Source organism: Myxocyprinus asiaticus, chromosome 48, assembly GCF_019703515.2.
Source record: "Myxocyprinus asiaticus isolate MX2 ecotype Aquarium Trade chromosome 48, UBuf_Myxa_2, whole genome shotgun sequence".
NCBI classification, from domain to species: Eukaryota; Metazoa; Chordata; class Actinopteri; order Cypriniformes; family Catostomidae; genus Myxocyprinus; species Myxocyprinus asiaticus.
This window is the reverse complement of record NC_059391.1, coordinates 26,880,548-26,907,652: the sequence shown is the minus strand read 5'-3', so window position 1 is coordinate 26,907,652 and position 27,105 is coordinate 26,880,548. Positions and strand designations below refer to the sequence as shown.

Genomic DNA, 27,105 nt, shown 5'->3' with positions numbered 1-27,105 from the left:
CTGAGATATTCTTGTAAAAATCTTAATTTATGTTCAGCAGAATAAAGTCATTCTCATCTGGAATGGCATCAGGGTGAGTAAATGTTGAGAGAATTCATTTCTGGGTGAACTATCCCTTTAAATTCACTTTACTTAAGCCAAATAAGTATGTTTATATCCGTCTCATACTACACTGCGTATCGGACCATCTTAGATTCAATCCAAACGAAAGTTTACAAAACAAACTTAATGCATCAGTGACGACAGGTGTCAGTATAGAGTCCAAAACCACTGGTAGCTAAAAACTTACTGAGTGCATATCTGAAAGTGTAAAAATATTTTCTTTAGAAAAGGGAATCCAGTTGCACCCTCTGAGTGACATGGGTCTTGTCCATGTGCTGATCATGCAGCAGATCAGTCAATGGGGACTTGGCACTGCTTGCGAGGATGCTATGTATAAAGCAGGGGGAGGTGATTGTATGGCGCCTTGGATGAAACCCGCTTCAACACACCCCCAAAGTTGTTCACCGGGGGTGGGGGGGGGGTCTGTGTGGGTGCCTCGTGCTGCCACCCCCCCTCCCCCCACCCCCACCCAAGATGCTGCCCTGGGCAACTGCCCATGTCGCCCATGCATAAATCCGCCACTGCTTTGATGGACATTAAAACCCTTTAAATCTGGATGCTGCCTCTGCGTCCTTATGACACTCCATGGTGACAGCCAAATACACCTCACTATAAGAACCAGTTCACTCTCACCTACATTTTCGATCACAGTCCAAAAAGATTATCACTGGACGTTTGGCTGACATGTGTGCAAAGTTGTCAGGGGCAGGGCCGTAGCTAATGGGGTGAAAGGTGGTAATGATTCTAGGGGCCCACAAGTCCAGGGGGCCCACAACAAATTTTAAACTGTATTTTTAAATACAAAAAGGGCCCAGACCAATATACAGTCATGGGGTCCAGAATTTCTTGCTACGGCCCTGGTCAGGGGGCCCCAAAAAACATAATAGCGCTCCTGCCTATGCTGGCACAGAAATCAGACATCTATTCATGTTCGGAATACATTCTACATAATATTATTAAGATATATGGGTAATAATGCACTTAAAAGTAATGAACTTAATTGAAATTGTAATCTGTGTACAAGTAGACAAGTTTACAACTGGTTTTTCAATAAAAGTAGATTACAGTAACTAACTACTTTGTAATCCGACTCCACTTAACACTGTTGTTTATATAGAAAACAATTAAAAAATGGTGCAGACAGAGGAAAAAATGCATTTGGTGTGAACGGCCCCCAAGCAAACCTCTTTTACATGATTACATCTTGGCACTGTAAGTGTCATATTACTCATAGGTCTTTTAACTAATGTGACTCTATTGTATATATATACATCATTTTCTCTACAGACTTTAAAATAGAAATGATGAACATATTGCAGATGCATATATATTTAAAGCCCATGTAAAGGTCTTAATATAAAGAATGACATATTAAGAAAAGATCTCTAAAAATCACACATTAACATAATAAAGTCATGCAGAACTATAGATTTTTCCAAATTTAAAGGCGCTCTATGCAGGAAGATATCATTGATATACTGTAGGTTCCATGAAATATTCCACCTGCCACTGGGTCCCTTAGTGTAGTAGACTTTTCTTATGTGACATTATAGGAATAAATTGTCTTAAGTTGAATTTCAGTCCCTTGAGGTCGACTCCCGTCTATTTAAACACCCTTAAAACGGCACCGGTGTCCTCCATTCACCGAAGACGCATTAAAATGCTCCAGTTCAATCGAACCGTTCCTCTTTCAGTTGATTTTACTCATCCAGAAGATTATTTGATATTTATTTTTCATATCCTATTCGCCACAAGCTCGGCTCTCCTGGCTGGTTCTGTGGTCATCGGCATCGTGGGCACCAGGGCCCTGCGCTCCCAGAACCGCTTCATCTTCATGTTAAACACCAGCATCAGTGACACTTTAACCGGCTGCTCTGTCTTCTATCTCGGCCTGTTCGATGTCCAGGAGGGCTATCCGTCCCGAAACGGCACCTATTACATTTTACCGTCATTCCTAGGGGTGAATGTGTTGACGTTTCTATTCGCGCAATTTGACAGATACCTGGCAGTGTGTCATCCGTTCTTCTACAAGCGTTACATCACGCGTGGGGTTGTGATCGGCGTCTGTGTGCTTTGTTGGGGTTATACATACTCAATTCTGACTGTTCAAAGTGTTGTGCCCGTCGCGTTCGCCGCTCAAATGAACGCGTTTGGAGTCATAGTCCTACAGGTGATCGTGGCCGTCAAAGTTTTGATGACTATCAAACTGTACATGATCGCCCGACATCAGCTCAGCCGAGAGGCGCCCAGCAGCGAGAAGGACAGCAAGAAAGAATCGTTGCGTATTATCGTTTTCGTGGTCATTTGTTTTCTCACCTTGTGGGCTCCGTCTTTTGTGAACATCTCGGTGAGATATGTGACCAAAGGCGGGTTGAGGTTCAGAAATGAAGCCACGAATCTGTTCGCGATCATGGCCCGACTGAACGCGCTCAGCACGCCGGCGCTGTACGTTTGGGGAAGTCCATCTTTACGCGCGGCGGTCTGGAACCGCGTGTGGAGCAAAATACTCCAGAGAAGAAAAACAAGGTTTATTTCGGGCCTATTTGTTTTAAACAGTGTCCACATGTATTGGCTGATTAAATGCCAACATACAGCACTTTATCATAACTCATTAGGCCATAGTCATTAATAATTATACAGCGATAAACAGGTCCCATTCAAATACATACTTGGAAAAAAATAATTGTAAGATTTACGCATTTCAATTTCATAACAAAACTCCATCAAATCGAACTGAGTAATCGTTCATAAAATATAATAAAATATCTAAGTTTTATTAATGTAATTTCCTTAAACATTACGCAGTTCAGTTTGATGTAATTTTATGAAACTGAAATGCGTAAATCTTAAAAATGAGCTCAAATGTTTTTGTGTTGGGTTATGAATTATATACACACAAAAAATAATTTTAAGATTTACGCATTTCAATTTCATAAAACTCCATCAGATTAAATGGAGTAATCTTTAATAAAAATTACTAAGTATTTTAAGTTTTATTAATGTAATTTAAACATTACGCAGTTCAGTTGGATTTAATTTTATGAAATTGAAATGTGCAAATCTTAAAAATGAGCTCATTTTTTTAAGTGTGTAAATATAGATGCATTTAAAAACTAATTTTAAGATTTACGCATTTCAATTTTATAACAATATACCATCAAATGGAATTGAGTAATCTTTCATAAAATATAATAAAATATATAAGTTTTATTAATATAATTTAAACATTATGCAATTCAGTTTGATGTAACTTTAGGATACTGAAATGTGTAAATCTTAAAAGTGAGCTAAAATGGTTTTGTTTGTAATTATTGATGCACTCAAAAAAAATAATTTTAAGATTTTCACATTTCAATTTCATAACAAAATTCCATCAAATGGAATTGAGTAATCTTTAATAATTAAAATCAATAAATATTTTTGGTTTTATTAACTTAATGTTAGAAATTATGCAATTCAGTCTGATAGAATTTTATGAAATTAAAATGCATAAATCTTAAAAATAGGCATATACACACACACACACAGGTGCATCTCAATAAATTAGAATGTCGTGGAAAAGTTCATTTATTTCAGTAATTCAACTCAAATTGTGAAACTCGTGTATTAAATAAATTCAATGCACACAGACTGAAGTAGTTTAAGTCTTTTGTTCTTTTAATTGTGATGATTTTGGCTCACATTTAACAAAAACCCACCAATTCACTATCTCAAAAAATTAGAATACATCATAAGACCAATAAAAAAAAACATTTTTAGTGAATTGTTGGCCTTCTGGAAAGTATGTTCATTTACTGTATATGTACTCAATACTTGGTAGGGGCTCCTTTTGCTTTAATTACTGCCTCAATTCGGCGTGGCATGGAGGTGATCAGTTTGTGGCACTGCTGAGGTGGTATGGAAGCCCAGGTTTCTTTGACAGTGGCCTTCAGCTCATCTGCATTTTTTGGTCTCTTGTTTCTCATTTTCCTCTTGACAATACACCATAGATTCTCTATGGGGTTCAGGTCTGGTGAGTTTGCTGGCCAGTCAAGCACACCAACACCATGGTAATTTAACCAACTTTTGGTGCTTTTGGCAGTGTGGGCAGGTGCCAAATCCTGCTGGAAAATGAAATCAGCATCTTTAAAAAGCTGGTCAGCAGAAGGAAGCATGAAGTGCTCCAAAATTTCTTGGTAAACGGGTGCAGTGACTTTGGTTATCAAAAAAACACAATGGACCAACACCAGCAGATGATATTGCACCCCAAATCATCACAGACTGTGGAAACTTAACACTGGACTTCAAGCAACTTGGGCTATGAGCTTCTCCACCCTTCCTCCAGACTCTAGGACCTTGGTTTCCAAATGAAATACAAAACTTGCTCTCATCTGAAAAGAGGACTTTGGACCACTGGGCAACAGTCCAGTTCTTCTTCTCCTTAGCCCAGGTAAGACGCCTCTGACGTTGTCTGTGGTTCAGGAGTGGCTTAACAAGAGGAATACAACAACTGTAGCCAAATTCCTTGACACGTCTGTGTGTGGTGGCTCTTGATGCATTGACCCCAGCCTCAGTCCATTCCTTGTGAAGTTCACCCAAATTCTTGAATCGATTTTGCTTGACAATCATAAGGCTGCGGTTCTCTCGGTTGGTTGTGCATCTTTTTCTTCCACACTTTTTCCTTCCACTCAACTTTCTGTTAACATGCTTGGATACAGCACTCTGTGAACAGCCAGCTTCTTTGGCAATGAATGTTTGTGGCTTACCCTCCTTGTGAAGGGTGTCAATGATTGTCTTCTGAACAACTGTCAGATCAGCAGTCTTCCCCATGATTGTGTAGCCTAGTGAACCAAACTGAGAGACCATTTTGAAGGCTCAGGAAACCTTTGCAGGTGTTTTGAGTTGATTAGCTGATTGGCATGTCACCATATTCTAATTTTTTGAGATAGTGAATTGGTGGGTTTTTGTTAAATGTGAGCCAAAATCATCACAATTAAAAGAACCAAAGACTTAAACTACTTCAGTCTGTGTGCATTGAATTTATTTAATACACGAGTTTCACAATTTGAGTTGAATTACTGAAATAAATGAACTTTTCCACGACATTCTAATTTATTAAGATGCACCTGTATATATACACACACACATTTTATATATATATATATATATATACACACACACACACACACATTTTATATATATATATATACACATGCACATTTTATATATATATATACACACACACACTTTATATATATATATACACACACACTTTATATATATATATATATATATATATATATATATATATATATATATATATACACACACACACACACACACTTTATATATATATATATACACACACACACACACTTTATATATAGTAAAATACATGACTCAAGGTGGTATGACCTTTTTAACTAATGTACTGTAAATTAATGACCTGTTAAGCATTACATTATTTATGAACAATTATTATAAAGTGTTACTAAAATTATATATATTGTAGCATGTTAAGTTTAAATTGCAGTCTTTGTATCTTTACATCAATCCATTGGTGGCTTTCTTTTGAAACAGGGTGAACTCTGGCCATGTGAAACCCATGAAGGGAGAAGAGAGAATTCTCAGCATCACATATCAGAGAAACTTGAACACCAAAGACTCTTAATTTGTCTGCCTTATGAAACCATGAGATTATAAGACATTTGAACAGAGTTGTCAGGAGAAAAAAAAGTTTGACTGCTGATCTCTTGGATGCCAAATGTCATACATGGGATTATTTTCTCATACTGGCTCAATTTATTTAATATGATAAGCCTCATCATGTCTTACCTGGATTCACTAAATCTCTTTTTCAATTAAGGATGAACTTAAAAAAAAGCACAAGTCTTATTTTTATGAAGTGACTGCGTTTCGAATAAGGATGATTAAGGGTGTGGCCGTTGTATATTTATATAGGAAACAAAACTATTTTTAAGTAAAATAATTTAAGTAATGTAGCATAAATTATTAAGAGGTATGAAAACCATACCATTTTGGCAAATTAGCTAGGAAAAGGGCAACAAGGAGCACTTACCTCTCTTTCATCGGTTCAATTACAAATATCGACGTTTCTTAATGAATACAATGTGACATTACTCATTAAAAGAGTCATACTTTCTAATCATAGTTTGGTAACACTTTAAATAAAATGTTACATTTGTTAACATTAGTTCACAACATTATTTAACATGAACTAACAATGAACAAAACTTTTACTGCATTTATTAAAACTTGATTAATGTTCATTTCAACAGGTACTATCACAGTTTTAAAATCAAGAGTTCTATGATAACATTAATGCACTATGAACTAACAAACTAACAATGCATAACTGTATTTTTATTAACTTACATTAACAAAGATTAATACTGTAAAACAAACATATTGTTCATTGTTAGTTCATGATACCAAATTCATTTACTAACAAATGTAACCTTATTATAAGGTGCTATAGTTTTATCCTTCTGACTTAAATGTACAAACGTTTCATTGTCAATATTTCAATATTCACACTGAACTAGCAGCTATGCAAAATTCACATTTGTCAAATGTAGAATCTAGCCTGATCTATTGGTTCTAAAAGATTACTATGTATAATATACTCGTTTGAACGAATTATTGAATGTATTCATCAAATGAATAAACTAAATGCAAGTAACCCAGATAGCACGCAAACATCTCCGAGATGTCTGATCTTTTCATCTGGTAAGCATCACAGTCTAATTAACATCTGCTAAATCATGAATGTCTCAAAGACATCAGAGGAAATGTATTATAGAGGTATTGCAGATGAGCAAGCAACCTCCAAAATACGTCTTCCAGATGTAAACAATCTCATTAATTAGACGTCTGGGTGATGTACGTGTGCTATCAGGGAAAGATCATTAACTGAAAGCTGGTTTCTTATAAAAACAGCACCATAAGATCACAAGTATGTCCTAAACTTTATTGGACTGTTTTAATAAAAGTTTGTAAAACATATTCTCAGATATAATGATAAAGACTAAATACTGTAACTGAAGAGGTGAACAGCATCAGATCAGTGTTTACTCCAAAAATGGAAAAGGAGAGATAAAATAACACAAATTGGATGTGGCCTCCAACTACATGGAAAACAAGAAATGGGATGTAACTCAAACTTGAAACAATTCGGTTACATAGCAGCAAGTTAAAGCCCATTTTCAAACTCAACTTATAGTCAAACTGGTTTGCAAGTAGTCGCCGTGAGCTGTGAGAACAGCTCCGTACTCCATGAAATCAGCAGTTCAGAGCTGAGAATGAAGCTTTACAACACTGAGACCCTAAAAAAAACGCTCTGCGACGAGTTAAACCAATTAAACAAAGAAAACAACTAATCAGATTCGATCTCCACTCATCACATGCGGCTCACAAGGTCCAAAATGAAAATGCAATATGCTCCAGGACTGAGTTGATGGCGTTAGTGGTGTTTTTTAATGAAGGATTATGCTGAAGTCGGCCATGAAGTTCTTGCTGCTCTATAGAGATCTGTCACAGTATACGGGCAGGGATGAAGGTGCGGTCGACCAGCAATCATCTCCGGTCATCCGAACGCGTAAAATAACTGGAACACAAATTAAGAGAGTGAAAACGAAGAAAGGTAAAATTGAAGAGATGGAGTGTTTCACTCTCCCTTGGTAACCAAATCTTCAATGTAGGCATCCAGCTCATCGTCACTGCTGATCTCTATGTCCTACAGAACAAAATAAAAACAACTTCATGAATAAACCTGATCTAAAGGAATCCGTATGAATGTTAAAGCTCAGGAAGACTAGGTTATGTTCCCGAAACCTAGGGAGCTGCCTAACTAGACAGCCAATTTATCACTCCTAATTTGAAGGCAATTCCAAAAGCTAGCCAGCAACATTATGGTGCCTTCTAATATACTTTGTTTTGGCCAAACTCTATGGCAGCGCCGCATGTTTGCTTCATAAAGACGACCAATCCAGAATGCATTACGATAAGCTCCAAAAGAGAAAAGCTCATTCTAAATATATTTAATTGAAAAACACCAAGTAGTATCACTTTAATAGTTCAATCTACTTAAAAACCACACTATTTGGAGGCCTGGTTAGCTCAGCAAGTAAAGACGCTGACTACCACACCTAGAGTCGCGAGTTCGAATCCAGGGCATGCCGAGTGACTCCAGTCTGGCTTCCTAAGCAACCAATTGGCCCGGTTGCTAGAGTGGGTGGAGTCACGTTGGGTTAACCTCTTCGTGGTTGCTATAATGTGGTTCTCGCTCTCGGTGGGGCACGTGGTGAGTTGTGCGTGGATGCCACGGAGAATAGCGTGAGCCTCCACATGCGCTAGGTCTCCATGGTAACGCGCTCAACAAGCCACGTGATGAGATGCGCGGATTGACGGTCTCAGACGCGGAGGCAACTGAGATTCGTAGAGTCACTACGCCACCACGAGGACTTAGAGCGCATTGGGAATTGGGCATGCCAAATTGGGGAGAAAATCCCCACCCCAAAAAAAACAAAAAACAAACAAAAAAAAAAAACACTATTTTGCCCAATATTTGCATGAGCTATGCAAGTAAGTCAATTAGCGCATTGTTAGCTTAGCAATATAATAGCAACTCTACTGGAATCAATTCATTTCTTGACTCTTTTGTACAGGAGCCCCTTCTGGAACACCTTTATCCACCCCTTATGTAAATTAACCATGGTTTTACTACAGTAACTATAACTATGGTATTTGTAGTAAAACCATAACCAAAAATTTACTACAGTAATCATATTTGAACCATGATATTTGAGGTAAAACTGTAATAATAATACAGGAAAACAACCCCCCCCCACACACACAAAAAAATCATGATTAATTTTACTAGAGTAACACCATGGTTAATTTGTGGTACATGTACCATGGTGTTTACCACATAAAAATGGTTACATGGTTACTGCAGGCTTACTGTATTGAAACCATGGTTAATTTTCACAAGGGTATGTTTTTTGGCGAATACCATGGTTTTAAAAACCATATTTGTACCAAAAATAAATCATGGAGTTACTTAAGTAAAACTGTAGTGACCATGTTTTTTTCAGATGGAATGATAATGATTTTTATTACCATAGTTTTGGCTTTCCTGTATTATTTACTAGGGATGTCTCGATAGCGGTATCAGAATCGGGTCCGATACCGCACTCATGTACTTGTACATGTAAAAATGCTCTGATACCAATACCAGATACCATCAGACGGACGAATGTCATTCCGTAAACATTCAGCGCACACACTCTAAAATTAAGTTATATCCTAGTCTCATTATTAAACCGCAAAGGCTGCGATTTAATTATAAATATAGTTTTGCATGATAAAAATGTGAACACATGTGAATGTGTTGAGCTGGTGTTGTACTGATGCTGGCTGCTCAAACCTTTCAGAGCTCCTTGGCCCTTACATGGACAACACCATCATGAGCATCGCTCCCTCGAATTGTAGCAGATGACAGCGAGCAGAGTACTAATTCACTTTGAAGCCCGCAACACATACAGACTATATATTTAATTAAGCAGCAGCCTTCTGCGGTTTAATAATCACATTGGGTCAGCAGTGCCATGTTTTTCCAGAAGTTAGAAGCTACCGTCAAAAACACAGAAACAGAAAGGGCTTCACTTCAAAATATAAGCTTCTGCCAAAAGTTAAATTTAAATGGAAAAATATCACTACTGTACAGTTATGTAATATTTACTATTACCCTACTACTACAACTTATAATAATAATAAATCAATGGTAATTATATTATAGCAATATCTCACATCTGTGATGCAGCACTTTATTTAACATAAATAACTCCAATGTTGTATTTTAGATTGTGCTGTGAGGTTCTGTATTTAAACACTTCATTATTAACTATTTTCATTTGATGTTTTAATGAATTTATTTATTTATACACCATTTCAAATGAATAAACTGTTGATATGGAATTCAGAAAAAATAAAACAAAAATAAAAACATGTAATGGTGAGTACAAGAACGGAAGTATCGGTACTCTTACTTAAAATGTTAACGGGGCATCCCTAATTATTACTATGGCTTTCCTATGAATATCATGGTTAAAATATGGTTACTGTAGTAAAACCATGGTTAAATTTTGTAAATAATTGTGAGGAAATGCAAAACTATTTCAGAAAATAAATTCCCTCCCAGTCTTCAAAGGGCTCCGTACTTTTGTGCTTCATTTCCAAGGTGCAATTTTTAGCGCACCGTGTTGTTGTCTATGTAGTGTGTTCCAAATTAGCCACTTAATTTCTGTTAGGATTCTGCCTTTAAAGGCAGATCCCTATATAGGTAGTAGGCAGCAAGGTAGTTTACTAGGTTTCGGAACAGGACTAATGTGAGAGTATGTCAGACCTCCTGGACTTTCTGCAGCAGAGCGACGATGTTCGTTCGTAGTTTGCGGAGTTTCTCTTCAGACTCTTTCAGCTTAGCCTCTGCGCCGCTGCTCTTCTCCTCCACAGCACGTGCCCGTGACTCCGCCCGAGTCTGGTAGGAGTTACACAAACTCTGTAGCCCAGCCTCATATTGTTGAAAATACTCTTTCTGTAACACACAATGTTGCCGTTTGTTTCCACGTTAATGTAGTGGTCGACTCTGGAGTGACCAGTCAAGGTTATAAATATCTCAAGGCATCCACAGTCTGTACTTACGATGGGAAAGGCCACAAGGTCCTCGGCGCTCATAGTGTTCACAGAATCTTTAGGGATTCGGAAATCCGGCGGGAAAAAATACCTTAGCAATGTCCTGTGCGGTACAAACAGTCAGCATGAATGTCAGAGTGAAATTAATGCAAACATACATCTCGCTGTAACAGATGAAACCCCACAAACTTGCAGACATACCTCATCATGGTGACGAGGCCTTCTGTTGTCTCTCTGCTCGGCCCGCTCTGAGTTGTGTCTGGCTCGGCAGCGGTGGGCGGGGTTACAGACCGTGCTGGAACCTGATTGGTGTCTGGGGTTACAGACCGTGCTGGAACCTGATTGGTGTCTGGGCTTCGAGACTCCGGAGAGGCGGGACGCATAAGTCGGACATCTTCACTGCCCTTAAACACCCTAAAAATAAAAATGAAATCAATTCATAGAATGTTAAAACTATGACAGACACTGAGGCTACAAGAGTCCAAAATGACTAAAGTCCCAGATGCATTTTATTGTTTAACCAAAATCCAAATAATGACCAGGAAACAAAAAAAAAAGATGTTGCATTACGTGAGACTTTTAACTACAAACAAGCCCAAAACTTGGACTTTTGCCGATAACCGATAGTAAAAAAATACAACTATCTGCACCGATTAATCGGTAAAACCGATATGTCAATCTACTTCTAATTCAGATTATTCTATCACAGGTTTTAATTTAACAAGAAATTCAGAACTCCAAATACAAATTTCTCACATTCAGATCTTAGAAAATCAGACTGTAAACAAACTAGACCCAAGCCAGGTTATTTACTTATAATAAATAAATAAAGATTTTTTTTTAGACAAATACTTTAGTCATTGTTCTAATTCCAAAATATATACGATCATATTTTGCGATTCCATCTTTCATGCTATTTCACTGATATTTAAAACCGTATATCATTATTTTTTAATATTTTATTTATTAGTGCAGGGGTGTGTAACATTTGGGCTCAGGGCCGTTTAAGGCTCGCGAAGCCATTCAAGAAATAATTTCAAAAGCAAAAAAATTGCCTTGACTTCATTAACTGTATACATTTTTTTTTTACAAAATATATATATATATATAAAAAAAGATACAAAATTATTTTAAATAATAAATTATATTAATAAATAAATAGCAATTCAAACATGTTGTATAATAGAAAGACCTTTTTTAACTTATTTCGGAATACGTACATTAATTTAAACCAGGGCTGGTAATTGATACAGATTTCCTGATTCGATTTCGATTAACAAGCTCTCCAATTCAAATCCCGTTCGATATTAATTCATATGGGTATATTTCAGTTATAATGTCCACTTTGCTTACATATGAAAGAAATTCTCTCCCAGATAATGCTGTTAATTATACTGGGGACCTTCTAACTAGGTACATTACAAAAAATATTAATTTTACTAATAATAAACTTTTTTATCTTTTTGGTCACAGTTTAGCTTTTAAAAATAAACAAATCCACATATTTCGTCAACAATATGATATTGCATATATCATATTTTGTTACATGTGTATTGTTTACAAGCATAATTTGTACTATTTTCAAGTATTTAAATTGATTTGTTGAATATATGCTAAAACCTGGTACTGTCTCTTTTATTTTTATTTTTTTATTATTATCCCCTTTTCTCCCCAATTTGGAATGCCCAATTCCCACTACTTAGTAGGTCCTCGTGGTGGCACGGTTACCTCAATCCGGGTGGCGGAGGACAAGTCTCAGTTGCCTCCGCTTCGGAGACCGTCAATTCATGCATCTTATCACGTGACTCGTTGTGCATGACACCGCGGAGACTCGCAGCATGCGGAGACTCATGCTACTCTCCGTGATCCACGCACAACTTACCACGCGCCCCATTGAGAGCGAGAACCACTAATCGCGACCACGAGGAGGTTACCCCATGTGACTCTACCCTCCCTAGCAACCAGGCCAATTTGGTTGCTTAGGAGACCTGGCTGGAGTCACTCAGCACACCCTGGATTCGAACTTGCGACTCCAGGGGTGGTAGTCAGCATCAATACTCGCTGAGCTACCCAGGCCCCCTGGTACTGACTCTTTAAGAAAACAAGCAGTTCTGTAAAGGTCATCTGTAAATGAGTGCATGAGGACTCGAATGGCTTTACCTTATCTGTGCAATGCATGATTGTAATTAAATGTTTGTTTTTTTGGTTTTGATCAACAACTGAAAAGAACAGAAAGCTTATTAAAATAGACATTATTCAATGATAAATGGATTGCGTGGATCTCGTCTTTGGACACACACGGAACGAGTCAAACCACTCTCAACACAGTGCTGAACTTCTTCGCCAATACACTACACAATCACTGGTGAGTGAAATATGAACATTTACCAGCCAGTGTCTCATTTTATTCGCATTGTGCGAAATTTGGTTGCAAATGCGAGTGATTTCCTCTCATTTTAGAAGAGGGACTGCATAGAGTAAAAGACCATTCTTGGGATTTTAAGAATCGATATCACTCAAATAAAGGCCGCGATACATAAAAAATGGCTATTTTTGCCCATTGCTAATTTCAACCCACAATTAAAAATGACAAGTAATTGTTTGGAATAATTTTTCAAATACTTGAATGGACCTTATTTGGAAAAAGGTTCCCCACCCCTGTATTAGAGCATTCATTTCCTTCAGTTCAATGAATGAAAAAGCAGGTCGTATAAACGAGCAAATTCTGAAACTGTAGAACAGGACAAAATCGAGGCTGACAATGCAACCATTCTATTGTATTAAATAGTGACATGTGTAGTGCAATATTGCGATATTGTCCGGTAGTTGCCGGTGTGTACATACCAGCGGTCTCTTGGAGTATTCATGGGAACGTAGTCAAATTTGACCTTCCAGCGTATACTGTCCTTCCCTGTCTCTACCGCAGTAACGCGACCTGTGAACCATTCCCCGTTCACCTTCGCCTCTACCAGAATGCCTTTATCTATAAACACACAAACAAGTTTTTTCATATTTATAAATGGTTTTCCACTATTCCATGCTTCCACCATCATGCTAAACAATTACGGCATTACATGAAATCGACATTACCTTTCTGAGCATTTTTTGTCGCATCCTTCTTTAGATCTTCGTTAGTGCTGTTAGTGACATGCTAAGAGAGAAATACAGATCAATTCAACCCATCTTGAGCATTAACGAATCACAGTTTCTCTATGGCAGCGCTGTGTGAGGGTGTTATTGTACCTCTGTGCTGGTCTGTTTAGCTGGTGTTGGGGTTTTTTCCACGACAGCTTTACCTCGACCTTGAACAGATGCCGCCATCTTTGATTTTTTGGGTTGTGGCTCATCCTCTTCTGATGCACTGTCTTCTTCCTCATCCTCTTCTTCCTCCTCCTCCTCCTCCTCTTCTTCTTCCTCTTCACTCTCTTCTTCCTCAGCATCTTCCTCTTCCTGGACTCTACCCTTCTTTGCAACGCCTTTCTTGGTGGCTGGAGTTTGCTTGTTTGCAGTCTTGGTGGACGATGGCTAACACAAATCACACAAAATCAAGAAATAATCTTAGGGCATGATTTTTACAATTAAACTGCACTTCCGTGTTCTTTTGGAATCACAGAAGAGTGCAATGGGCGCTTTGCTCAAATTGAGCAGAAAATGCCTCAAAAGTGCTGTTTGTGTGGATGAAACACCCCCTTTTTGAAAGATTATTGGAGATTTGGGCTTCTTTAAATTTCCATCAGGACTCTTGTGACACTGCAGTCGAGTAAGGAAAGCCTACTTGCAACCAGCAGTACAGCGACTTCGCAACCTCAATGTGAACGGCCCATTACACAAATTTTACTGAATGAAAACCAGAAATGCATAGTTTATGTGCATGTATTTTATTATTTCGTCTGTGTGTGAGATCACTTACTGTGGCAGCGCGGCTCTGCGTGGCACTTCTGCGAGCTGGTGCTTTTGAGGGCGGAGTTGGGGGCGGGGCTACAGGTTTGGGAGCAGATTTTGTTGGCTTTGCTGCAGGAGCGGGTGTTTGCTTAGCTTTGGGTGGTGGGGGAGGAGCTGGTGGGGTCCGGGTAGGCCGTGTTGGTGGCGTTGGTTTAGGGGGTGGGGTTTTTGTTACCGGTGGTAGACTGACAGCTTTTCTGACCGCTGCGGGGAGAGGAGGGGAGCGTGGGCGGGGTGCTGATCGCTGGGATGAGCGGGTCGGCTATAAGGGAGGATAAATCGGTCAAAAAACAATCACAGACAAAAACTCAAAATACAATCTCACATCAAAACAAGTCATATTTCTCCCTAAAAATCAAAAGGAAGAAATTGCAATCTGCATGAAGAAAATTAAGTCTATTTTTAGGACAATTACGTTTATTTTAAGCATATTTCCCCCCAAATTTTCATTGCTGCAATGCAAAAAAAATCTCATTCTCATTACTGTAATGCAATAAATAAATATTATTATAATTATAAAGTAGTTATCGTCATGGTGGTATTTGTTGTACTGCAAATATGCTGATTTAGAACAACGTTGTATTGCAGTTTTTTTTTTTTCACTCTAATACAGTAAGTGTTACGAAAACCACTATCATCTGCCAAATGAATAAATGTAAAAGTATTGTAATGAGGATTTGAAAATAATGCTGAAATCTTAATAGTACTACAAAGAGGCCTCATTTTCTTTAAGCTAAATATTTTGGGGTTAAATATATCATGGACATGTTCTCGTAAGATTCTTCACAAAATACACATACACACAAAGTACCTGAGGTGTGCGCTCTTCTGTAGGTTTTGCACTGACAGCTAGGGGGAGCTGTTTTATATCTGCTGCAGATTTCACTGTTGTTGTTTTCTAAATGAGGGGAAATGAAAAATGAATTACTACAAAAACAGACACTTTGAACAGAGCTGAGATGATGGACAGATGAGCACCTGCAGAGCCTCTAGCTTCTCCTGCTGTTGGCGGATCTTCTCGGACAGATCTTTCTGTTTGTCCTCTGTAGTTTTGAAATCTTTTTTCAACACGCCAATGGGCAAATTCTGCTTCTGCTCAGCGGCGTCACACCTAACACATAAGAAAAACAAAAACACAATGAGAAAGGAAGAAACCACAAAACCAAATCTTAAAATCACACTTGGACAGTGTCTGGTGTCTAGTTTCACAACCTGTCCTGAGTTCCGTCTGGATTCATGAGACACACCCAGCTGTCTGGGTAACGTTTGTCCACGGCATCCATCTGAAACGGCAACGTCCGCCACTTCAAACACTTATCTACAGGAACAGAAAGAAAGAAATGAGATTTTTTCATTTTTCTGCAGAAGTTGCCATTATGATGCCAATGTGTTGTGGGTTGTTTTTGCAGTTGTTTTTTTAGTCTGTTGCTATGTGGTTTCTTGGGTTTTCTGGGTGGTTGCTAGGGGTCAAACGATAGTGGATTTTGCTGACACCGATAACTAAGGTGGTGGAAAATGCTGATAAACCGATTAATCAGCCAATAGTTTTTAAAATCAATTAATAGAATGTAAAAAATCGTAGTCTTTCCTTACTTTGACAGGCACAGACACAGAAGCAACAAGAATAAATAAAATAAAAAATCCAAGGTGCAGTTTGTGCAACCAAAATCTCAATAATAACAAGAAAAAAATAAAAATACAATTTGGTGCATATCGCAGGCCTTTTCACTGTAAACATGCCCAAAATTCACAGAGGACCCTTATTTTGGAATGATGGAGACTTGGCTCCGTTACAATGCTCTATTTTGAAGTATTTAACAAATTAAGCTTTTTAAAGCATTTATTTTATTTAATGTTTCACCAGATGAGTTTTTAAATAATTCTTCACAAGATATGAAGTTAGAGACACAATGCATGTGCTGATGGGGCATGTTTCCATAAAATCACATTTTTCTTTGCATGTCCTCAATTAAATTTAGACCTGTTTTTTTGGGGGGATTTTCTCCCCTTTTCTCCCCAATTTGGAATGCCCAATTCCCAATGCGCTCTAAGTCCTCGTGGTGGCGTAGTGACTCGCCTCAATCCGGGTGGCGGAGGATGAATCCCAGCTGCCTCCACGTCTGAGACCGTCAATCTGCGCATCTTATCACTTGGCTTGATTAGTGCGTTACCGCGGAGACATAGCGCGAGTGGAGGCTTCACGCTATTCTCCGCCGCATCCACGCACAACTCACCACGTGCCCCACTGAGAATGAGTACCACATTATAGCGACCACAAGGTGGTTACCCCATGTGACTCTACCCTCCCTAGCAACCGGGCCAATTGGTTGCTTAGGAAGCCTGACTGGAGTCACTCAGCACGCCCTGGATTTGAACTTGCGACTCCAGGGGTGGTAGTCAGCGTTTTTACTCGCTGAGCTAACCAGGCCCCCTAAATTTAGAACTTTTGAATATCTAATGAAGAAAAAATATGCACTGAAGTGAGGATAAAAATATGGATGAATATAGTCAATGATGAAATATTAAGATACAGCAAATCTCAACGAGGTGCCAGTGATTGTTTTTATTTCATCTATATATAAACGTTGAGGAATAATAATAATTAGAGCTGTTAAAATGTACGTGTTTGCGATTAATTAAAAAAGTTTGACATTCTAGTCTCTAGACATAGCTTGGTGTTATTCCTTCAATTTAAGAATATGGCATTGTTTTTGTCCATATGTCCAACCAACAAGTCCAATCGCTTAGAAAATCACTTTCCTTAACAAGTCGCACAATTTCACTCTTCCATAATTCAAACATGGCGGGATGAAGAAAGTAAGAGAGTGGTTTGATAAGGGGTTTGTTCAAAATCTATAAACATGTTAAAGGAAATTGGTGTGAAGTGTTGAGTCAATGTTTATGTTCATACCACACTGGATGGTGACTGGTATCTCCATGGCTCTCCGTCGGCGAAACCGAAGTTCATTGGATGGGACGGAGTTCCAGTTGGCCGACAAATAACCAAATTCATCCCAGAATTTCACTATACCTTTCTGAGCTGTGGAAGGAAAAGTTCACTTCATGTTATAAGTTGTTTTATTCACATCACCGACTTCTCATCTCATAAAAACTGAAAACCGATGTTGAATGACAGACATAAAAATTTAAAAGAAAAACTATTTCAAAGGAATAATTCACAATGGAAATTTTTTGGATGTTTTAGAGATGTCTGCCCTTTTGGAATGCACAAACAAACAAATAAGTGAGATTACCAAAAACATAGACAAACACTGACCTATACTGATGTCCTTCCAGTATTGTGCGAGATACTCTCCCATGGCTCTCAGTAAGTGTCTGTATTCTTTAGCATCTGCAAAGTCCTGCTTGTTGTGTGTTGGTTCCAATACTAGATAGGGAACATCCACCACTCCTACAACACCGCCACACGCCCTGATGAACACACATACAGTGGTCATCCACATTGCATGACAGAAGCTGTACTCTGGCACGTCAATTATTTTTTATTTGATTTGATATTTTCTCCCCAATTTGGAATGCCCAATTCCCAATGCGCTCTAAGCCCTCATGGTGGCGTAGTGACTCGCTTCAATCCGGGTGGCGGAGGATGAACCTCAGTTGCCTCCGCGTCTGAGACCGTCAGTCCGTGCACCTTATCACGTGGCTTGTTGAGCGCGTTACCGCGGAGACTGTACCCACCCTGGCAACCGGGCCAATTTGGTTGCTTAAGAAGCCTGGCTGGAGTCACTCAGCACGACCTGTATTCGAAACTCGCGACTCCAGGCGTGGTAGTCAGCGTCTTTACTTGCTGAGCTACCCAGGCCCCCACGTCAATTATTGTTAATGTTGATGTTACATGTTACAGTTTAAGTGATGCAGTCAGTGTGTGTGTGTTCCTCACTTACATTCCTCCCTCCAGCTGTGGTCCCGTTTTCTCGTACATCTTAATGAGTCGGCTGCAGTTGTAGACGAACATTCCGTCCTGGTCTCGTCTTTCGATGTTCACGCCAAAGATAAAATTTAAGTCCTTAGGCTCCTTCAAAGCTCTGATATCAGAGAAACAATAGTTACAATAGTCAATATCAGTGTGTTTTAAGGGATTTTAGGCTCAAGATAATATGAAATACCTCAACTAAGACACTAAAAAACAATACCAGACATTGGACTTGAAGGCTTTTAAATACAAACACTCAATAGTGTGCTGTTACTTTTGTTTTGACGCATGGATGGCTTGTTTTCTGGTAGCTTCTGCACGCAACATCGCAGCCGAATCTTGTGCTTTTCTCAGCGCAGCCTGAAATCATCCATCGAGAGAACGCCATTAATTGTACATCTGAATCCAACAAATTACTTGGCACAATTCCTGCTTGTTCTGTGGTGCGGTTATCATGGCTACATGCAAATTTCTCTCATGGGATTTATAAAGTATCCAAATAAACACTTAAGGACAAAACAGGACTAATGGCAAAGCTTGTGTTGTAGGCCACACAATGAAAAAAAAGCATTACACTACAACAATAAAAACATAATAGCTTTAGCCTATTAGTATTTTAATAATTATATAAGTAATACAATATATAACTGTAAATATCGGTTAAAAACATCTTTGTAAAACCGATTATCATTGATTTTTGGTCTTAACCATTAAAATATATCAATATATTACACTAAATATGCCAGATATTTATTAGTGCCAGATGGGCTGGTTTGAGTATTTCTGTAACCGCTGATCTCCTGGGATTTTCACACACAGCAGTCTCTAGAATTTACTCAGAATGGTGCCAAAAACAAAAAACACCCAGTGAGTGGCAGTTCTGTGAACGGAAACGCCTTGTTGTTGAGAGAGGTCAACAGAGAATGGCCAGACTGGTTTGAACTGACAAAGTCAGCGGTAACTCAGATAACCGCTCTGTACAATTGTGCTGAGAAGAATATAATATCAGAATGCTATTCTGAGATGCGGGTTGACGCTGTTTTGGCGGCACGAGGGGGACTTACACAATATTAGGCAGGTGGTTTTAATGTTGTGGCTGATCAATATATATGCCATTATGCACAATAGTAGCTTAAAAAAAGCATACACTACAGCAATAAAAACATAATAGCACTAGCCTCTGAATATTTTAATAATAATTATATAAATAATACGGCAAGTGTAAATATCGGTTAGAAACGTCTGTAAAACCGATTAACATCAATTTTTAGTCTTAACCAGTCTAATGGAATATTGTAGCGATCAACCAATATTGATTTTTTTTTTACAACCGATTATTACTGATACAACCGATAGAGTATTTTTGTTTACATGTCCAATAACCAATTTGCAGAACCGATATTTAATTGTATAAAATCATTACAATACAGCAATAAAAACATAATAGCATTAATTTATGAATTTTTGAAAAATAATAATAATAATATAAATATTAACATACATTAGTCTAAATATTGGTTAAAAACATTTATAATACCTGTTAAGCAATCTTATCTGTCGATCTCTAGTATTAACTATGAAAATATATAAACTAATATGTGTGTGTGTGTGTGTGTGTATAATATATATATATATATATATATATATATATATATATATATATATTAATTAGTCAAATTGTACAATTATGTTCAATTATCAAAGGGTATATATTATTATTTGAGGCATGACAACAGAAATCTATTTCAAACTCTACCCCATTTTATCCAACTGGTTAGAATGTTGATAATGCCTTGAATTTCACACAACACAGGGTCTGGAGTGTGTGTTTGTGGGGTCTTACCCTGGCCTCTTTGGATAAATCATCACCAAGCTTTAACTCCAGAGCACGAGCTTTACTTTCTGACTCTCTCGCTTTCTCCTCAGCTAGAGATAAGTCACGGAAACACACAAAAACAGAGACAAAGAAACAAGAAATGAGTCAGGAAGTCTCCCTTCACCTAGAATCCAGTCTGTAATAAGCTACTTTTTCTTTCTCTGTTAAAATCTCAATCAAGGAATGGGTAACAAAAAATCTGTGCTACATTTGTGCAGACATGAGCAACTAAGTTAAAACTTGCGGTTCTGTTTGAAAGCAGAAATGGTTTGATAAAGGATATGTCGTCAGAACCCACAAATCCAGTCAAACAGAGGTCAACTTCTCTTAAACCAGGATTCTAGTACAGTTTAGTCTGTTTACGTGTGCTGGTGTTAAACTCACCGAGTTTCGCGAGGTGATCCGCCTTCTTGACCTCCTGCTCTGCGCGGGTTTTAAAGCGTGTTGATGTGTATTTGTACATCCTGAAAGTCAAGAAAACAGGTTGTGTTTCTAAGATGAGTGTTATGTGTCCTTATGTTTTAGATTTGGGATTTTTAAGGTAGGTCATTTATAAGGCGTATACCTAGGATTATATAGGCAGCAGGACAACCTCTTGGTTCTGACTTTGTGACCCTGAATAAAGATCCTCATTCTGGGGTCGATGTACAGGACAGCAGCATACGCACGGAAGGACCTCCTCTCCGGCTTCCTGTTTACAACACAAACACATCAACATCACCAAAAATCATCCACATAAACATATTGTCAATTCAGCTATCCATTTTTAAACTAGTAAAGCTGAATGCACACTGTAGGATTTCTGTAAAAGGACTTACACTCCCTCTACAGGTGTCCCGGCCATCAGAATATCCTGGTGGTCTGTTTCCACATCCAACTCGGGCTCTCTGTTATCCATTAGCTTCAGATTGTAAACTACAACAAGAGTGCCTAAACACAAACACACTCAAATTAAACATCCCTGCAAATCACAAAACATTGAGCAGAATTTATCAAATGGTTAACCAGATTAATGACACACAGTCTGTGCTTGGCAACTAACCACTGGGTCCCTCAATCTTCTTGAATTGCCGAAACAGCTGCTCTTCATTCTTAAAGGGAGAGTATTTAAAGATCAGTTCGGTCTCAGTCGCGTATTTCTCAGAGTCTTGAGTCAGAGGCTGCTGGGTCTTCGCATCCCAACTCGGCAACGGAACAATCACCTACAATTGTGTAAGAACGGACAAATAAAATATTTAGAAATGCTGCTCTACTCTCAGAATGGGTGTATTGCTAGGTCAAGACTTAAAGACAAAAACATGCTTTTCGCAAGTACGAGTACGCAGATTCGAGAGCTTTGCCAATGCGCGGTCTGGTTGAACATGCATGATCAGCGTTTTTGCGTTACTATGGCTGTAACAAACCACAAGGGGGAAATAGAGTTACCCTTAAAAGTCTTAAAATGGATGTGTTATTATTCAGGTAAGTTGCTATGAATATATTGACTTCATATTACTTGCTCAACGATATTCTCTTCAAATTTTTGCTCTGCCATGACAGTAGTTGACATGAAAGAGAAAACTCACCGTAGTAGCAGACAGTTCGCACTACTGTCTGCTATAGCGCCCCTTGTGTTTGATACGTTGAGAACGCAATTCGTAAACGCAACAATACACAAACAAATTGAGCTTGCGTAGCTAGAAAAGGCATTTGCATACTTGCGTAGAGTATATTTCAGCCTTAACATCTTACCTCGTCCAGACCCTCTTCTTCATGAAATGTTCGCGACAAAAACAAACACGTTAATTTGTCGTCTTTTTTGGTGAAGAGAATGAAGTCCTTCCCAATACGCATTGAACCCCTAAAAAATGACAATGATGTTTATCCATAAAAAAAAACTAAAGAATGACTAAAGAACAACAAATAATTCATGTAATAGCTCTTAAGGGCTGACGTAAAATTACAGTTTTTTTTTTTTTTTTTTTTTACAGAAATACACCATTCTAAAAGAATTACAGCAAATAAAAAAAGATAAATACAATCTAGAAACACAAACCCCAACCAAAGTCTATATTGGCATATCACAAGTTTTGGATAAAGGTTTAATGATACTTACGATTTCAATCCATTTCCATACTGGCCGATGTGAGTGGACTCCGGGAAACGTTTGCTTGATTTACCGAACTGGATAACGTGCGTGGCTTCACCTATTTAAAACAGTACTACTGTCGTTACTGAGGTTCAAAAACTGTGTTGCATATAAAATCATGTTGCGTCATGGTGTTAAAATGAATGTATTTTGTGTTATGACGGGTTTCATTTTCTTTGCTTTACTCACTGGGTTCCATTCCAGTGCCGTCGTCAAGGAAACAGAGCATAAACCCGCCTCTCAGGTCTGGTCTCTTCTCTGATTGGTCGTAACAGATAAATATTAACAATTAACTATGGTAACAAACCTACTGCATGAGGATGTGTTTAGCAATCTTTTACATTCAATCAGTTCAAACTCTTAATTGTATGTGTACAAGTACAACAAGATTAATATGTTTAAGGCCAGTGTTGAAATAAATTTTTTCAATTATCAGAAGTAACTATTTTAAACGGTATCCAACCTGTGTAGATGTCTATCCGTGTGGCGTTTGCATCTCTGTAGACAAGAAATGGAGTGGATGATCAGTTCATTTTAACACTGCAAATAATTTTAATGATTCTTCACTGTCTTCTATGTTTATACCTTGAGTTGTCCACGAGTTCAGCCAAAGCCCCAAATAGAAACTCGTGCGTTGTCCTGTTGGCAATAAAATAATCAGTCAAAAATACTTTGATTGATGGGTGCCAACTTAAAAAATAATACAGATTATGGCAGAGGAACGCCAAGTATGTTCTGATTATTTCATGCAGTTAGAAGACAAGTATTCACATAATTTACACAAAGAGGCGAGCTGTCTTGTGTACAAGAAAAACGCATGCACGTGTTAATGCCACTTTATTCATAACTCTATTAAATGAAAAGGGCTGTAAAAAAAACATTTTTAACACTGAATTTGGCCTGTGGCCCAGTAGTTTTGAGGGAGAAAAAAATCAAGATTGTCAATTATTTCTATAATTATTTCAATTATTTTAATGTAATTGCGATTATTTCGATTAAGAGAATTTACATAAAAATACTTATTTTGTGCGGGGCAACTGCATGCAATATTTATGTAGGCAACACCTCTCAATGAAGCAGAGAGCGGTGCTCCTAAATTACTTTATTTGCATAAAAAAGCAAACGTATTATTCAAATTGTGATTAAATTATACACATACAATACCAGGTTTGTCATTACTGATATGCCGATTGACTATTGTAATTTAATCACTTCTGATTTGTCAATGCATGCTTGCACTTTCAACACAGCATACAAAAACAAAACACACTGTGAATATAACATTTTGATGCAACAAGAGTAAACCAAAATGGAATGCTGTAATTGTAATCTCCATTATTTTTTCGATTAATTGTGCAGTCCTACTCAGTCCAATCAAGCAATGGTTTTCTCGGTCTAATTCTCAAACACATGCACACAAAAAGACAAAAACAGGGGTACTTACGAGTTTGTGTGCAGATATTCAAAGGTGAGCTGAGCTCGGTTAAGCGAGCTATAATTTGTGTAAGCCATGGTCTCAAAGAAATAAAATTAACTAAAATGTATTAAAAAAAATCAGAAGCTGATTGTATTCACGTCTTTCCTCTACATTCTCCCCATACGGTGAGAATCATGCGTGCTTGTTCAACACCTATAACACAAGAAAACACACAAAAATGCCCATAGTTTAAATGAAGAATGCTGATATTCACCCATTTACCAGCCCATTGGAAACAACTAAAGCCAAGCCTACACTAATCTGTAATCAGAAGTTCGGAAACCGCAAACAGGGTTTCCTTCACTGTTCACCAAAGTATGCAGTTAAGAAGAGCGTTTTCGAAAGTCTCGGTTTTTGAAGGAGAACAATGCTTTTCTAGTGTGGTTGAGAGGCACAAACACAGCAAAATTATACGTTTTCGTTTGATAACGCATTAAGTATGGCCGAGGCCTCAGACTGTGTTCGGAATGGAAAACCAACTTACTACTCACTGAATACTGTGCAGTTAATACTATCGTTTAAAAATCATAAGTGAAAAAGGAGGCAACATAAAGCCTTTTTAAATAGTAGTATGTTACATTGTTGCCACATCACATTGAGTGTTGTCCAGTTCGCATCTTGGAAATAATACGGTTATGTCCCATTTCTAAATGTAATTTTGTGTAAAGATTTAAGGCGCGGTCACATTACCATCAACACTGGAAATTCTGTGGACAGATGTTGAGCGCATGTGAAACCAGCAAACTAATTGCCAAACAGCCTCTTTTTAATGCTGCACTTTAAAAGTTAAAAAGAAATTCACCGCTAAAATTATATCCTTGTCCATTGTAAATATTCAGAAGCACCACCCACACAGAGGTCACTGCCAAACCAGGCAACTTCCTGTTGGTCAACGTGGCGAATTCGCCAGTCAAGAGTTCACAAAACTTGAACCACATGCAAAATCAGCGAACACAAATTATTCGCCACCGGAAGTTCATCGTGAGAAATTCACAATCGCGCAGAATCCTATTGAGATTACTATTTTGCCTGCGGAATTTCACCACGCAAAGGTACATGTGACCGCGCCTTTAACTTTTGTCCACCCAATCAAATAAGTCAAAATAGGTCTTAAAAATTGAGGCCACACTTCCAGTTAACTTGTCTCACTGGAAATGGATGGTCGAGCATACTGCATTGTGGGATATATTATTCCGTGCAGTGTGCTTTGGTCGTAGCTCATTCTGATAAATGTTGTAGGTTGAGTTCAGAATGGCATACTACTACTACTTTTTTGGCCATAAACAGATATGACAGAACTAGTAAGAGTAGTATGCCATTCTGAACGTAGCCATTGTACACCAAGGTATTCCATGCATGTGTAACCAGTCCTACTCTACCCGCTCTAAGCGGGATTCAAACCTGCGTCTCCGGCATGGGAGACGGGCACGCTAACAGGCTAAAGGCTAAAGGCTAAAGCCCCTAGCGTCAGTCGCTAGTGCGCCTCTTGAGGCCTGGCGATTGAGGTTTACACACTGCACAGCTATCACATACCAGCTGGCTTGTGTTACACTCACCCCCCTAAACCTCCCTCCCATCTGGGTCACGGCACCACTGTAACCAGTCCTGCTCGACCTGCTCCAAGCGGGATTCGAACCGGGGTCTCCAGCTTGGGAGGTGGGCACACTAACGTCAGCCCCTAGCGTCAGTCGCCAAGTGAGGTTTACACACTGCACAGCTACCTACCTTTACAGATGCAGATAATTAGCATACTGTAGTGTGCACAGTATACATGAATTAGTAAGAGTAGTACAGCAGTATGCAATTCCGAACATAGCCTAAACTTGGAAAAATACTCATTGAGACTTGAAAACTAAATGATATGACCTCTTGTTCCAGAATTACCAAGTCACCTACTTTATTTACAAGCAATTTGTTTTTTTTTACCAAAATTAACTTGTTTTCTTTCAGATTTATGATATCCTGTCTTATTTGAAGCAAGTGCATTTGTTGAGCATGCACCGAATTTCATTAAGCCTATAAAATTACACCGAATATCCCTCGTCTAGCCAAAATAATGAACCAGACAGGTGAGATGATGCGTGGGGAGTCTCTGAAGGACATTAAATGCCTGTCCTTTAAGTGTCTGCACGTATATTACACCGCAAAAGCATACATGCAAGGCCACCTCATGCAGCCAGGCCCTTTAGATCCACACAACAGCAAAGACAGAGGAGCTGCCAACCTTTGATTCACAAAGCACTCTCAAATCAAAGGTTAAAATGCCAACTCTTAACTCCTGACTCGTGCAATGAAGCATTTGTCTAAACTGCGGCCTGCCCAAAAACAGCCTTTGTACAGTTACACAAGCAATACATGTGATTTCAATGATGCAAACCATTTAACCATCCAGTGGCCTCCGTTTTGAGATTTATCCAACGTTTTCTGCCTGCTGGATGGAAAGGTAGGAAACAAACCTGGTGTTTATTCCTTTTTCGTTCATATAAAGTAGATGCAAGGCCGCGAATCGTTCCAGCACCGCTTTCCCTCCTCGAACCACACACACGAGCACACAGTCAGTTAGGACCCGCCCATCTCACCGCGCTCAGCCAATAGCACAGCCCCACCGCTTCATCCTGCGCGTTTGATTCGTTAAAGTGGCCGTCGTTCAACTTAAACCAGGAAGTGCATATGCTAACCGTTGAAGGAATGTGGAGAGAGAAACGTTCAGCACAAATTATCAATGAAAAAAGACTTGGCTCGATTGCTTTTAAAAATCTGACATAAGGTAATAGTGATACAGCATTTATGAAATATTAAAATGGGTCACAGCATGAATTCAATCGAGTTTTGTAAGAAAAGTTGGTTTTCTGATGCATGTATTTGTGTGGTTCTGTACAGTATTTACTGCTTTTTCATTAAATGGTTAATGTGATGATGACAGTACGAAATGCAATAAACAAAAAGGTCCCTTT

General features: G+C 38.4%; 2 protein-coding genes across 2 annotated transcripts; one reads left to right on the top strand and one right to left on the bottom strand.

The window, feature by feature from the left end:
- Nucleotides 1-1,007: 1,007 nt before the first annotated feature.
- Nucleotides 1,008-6,221, top strand: LOC127437615 (G-protein coupled receptor 15). The gene is made up of 2 exons (XM_051692647.1): nt 1,008-2,628; nt 5,662-6,221. Exons 1-2 carry the CDS (start codon nt 1,763-1,765, stop codon nt 5,750-5,752), a joined length of 957 nt encoding a protein of 318 aa, XP_051548607.1. The 5' UTR covers nt 1,008-1,762; the 3' UTR covers nt 5,753-6,221.
- Nucleotides 6,222-7,039: 818 nt separating this feature from the next.
- morc2 (MORC family CW-type zinc finger 2) lies at nt 7,040-26,728 on the bottom strand. Its single transcript, XM_051692434.1, has 27 exons — nt 26,608-26,728; nt 24,119-24,304; nt 23,260-23,313; nt 23,138-23,172; nt 22,864-22,932; nt 22,642-22,732; nt 22,278-22,386; nt 21,589-21,748; nt 21,365-21,476; nt 21,112-21,237; nt 20,931-21,010; nt 20,514-20,596; nt 18,945-19,030; nt 18,642-18,782; nt 18,014-18,168; nt 17,648-17,776; nt 15,949-16,054; nt 15,715-15,847; nt 15,548-15,634; nt 14,705-14,998; nt 14,038-14,319; nt 13,885-13,945; nt 13,639-13,777; nt 10,996-11,208; nt 10,804-10,897; nt 10,508-10,696; nt 7,040-7,837 (listed from the first exon to the last, which is right to left on the bottom strand). The coding sequence occupies exons 2-27, from the start codon at nt 24,184-24,186 to the stop codon at nt 7,769-7,771; spliced, it is 3,165 nt and encodes a 1,054-aa protein (XP_051548394.1). The 5' UTR covers nt 24,187-24,304; nt 26,608-26,728; the 3' UTR covers nt 7,040-7,768.
- Nucleotides 26,729-27,105: the final 377 nt, after the last annotated feature.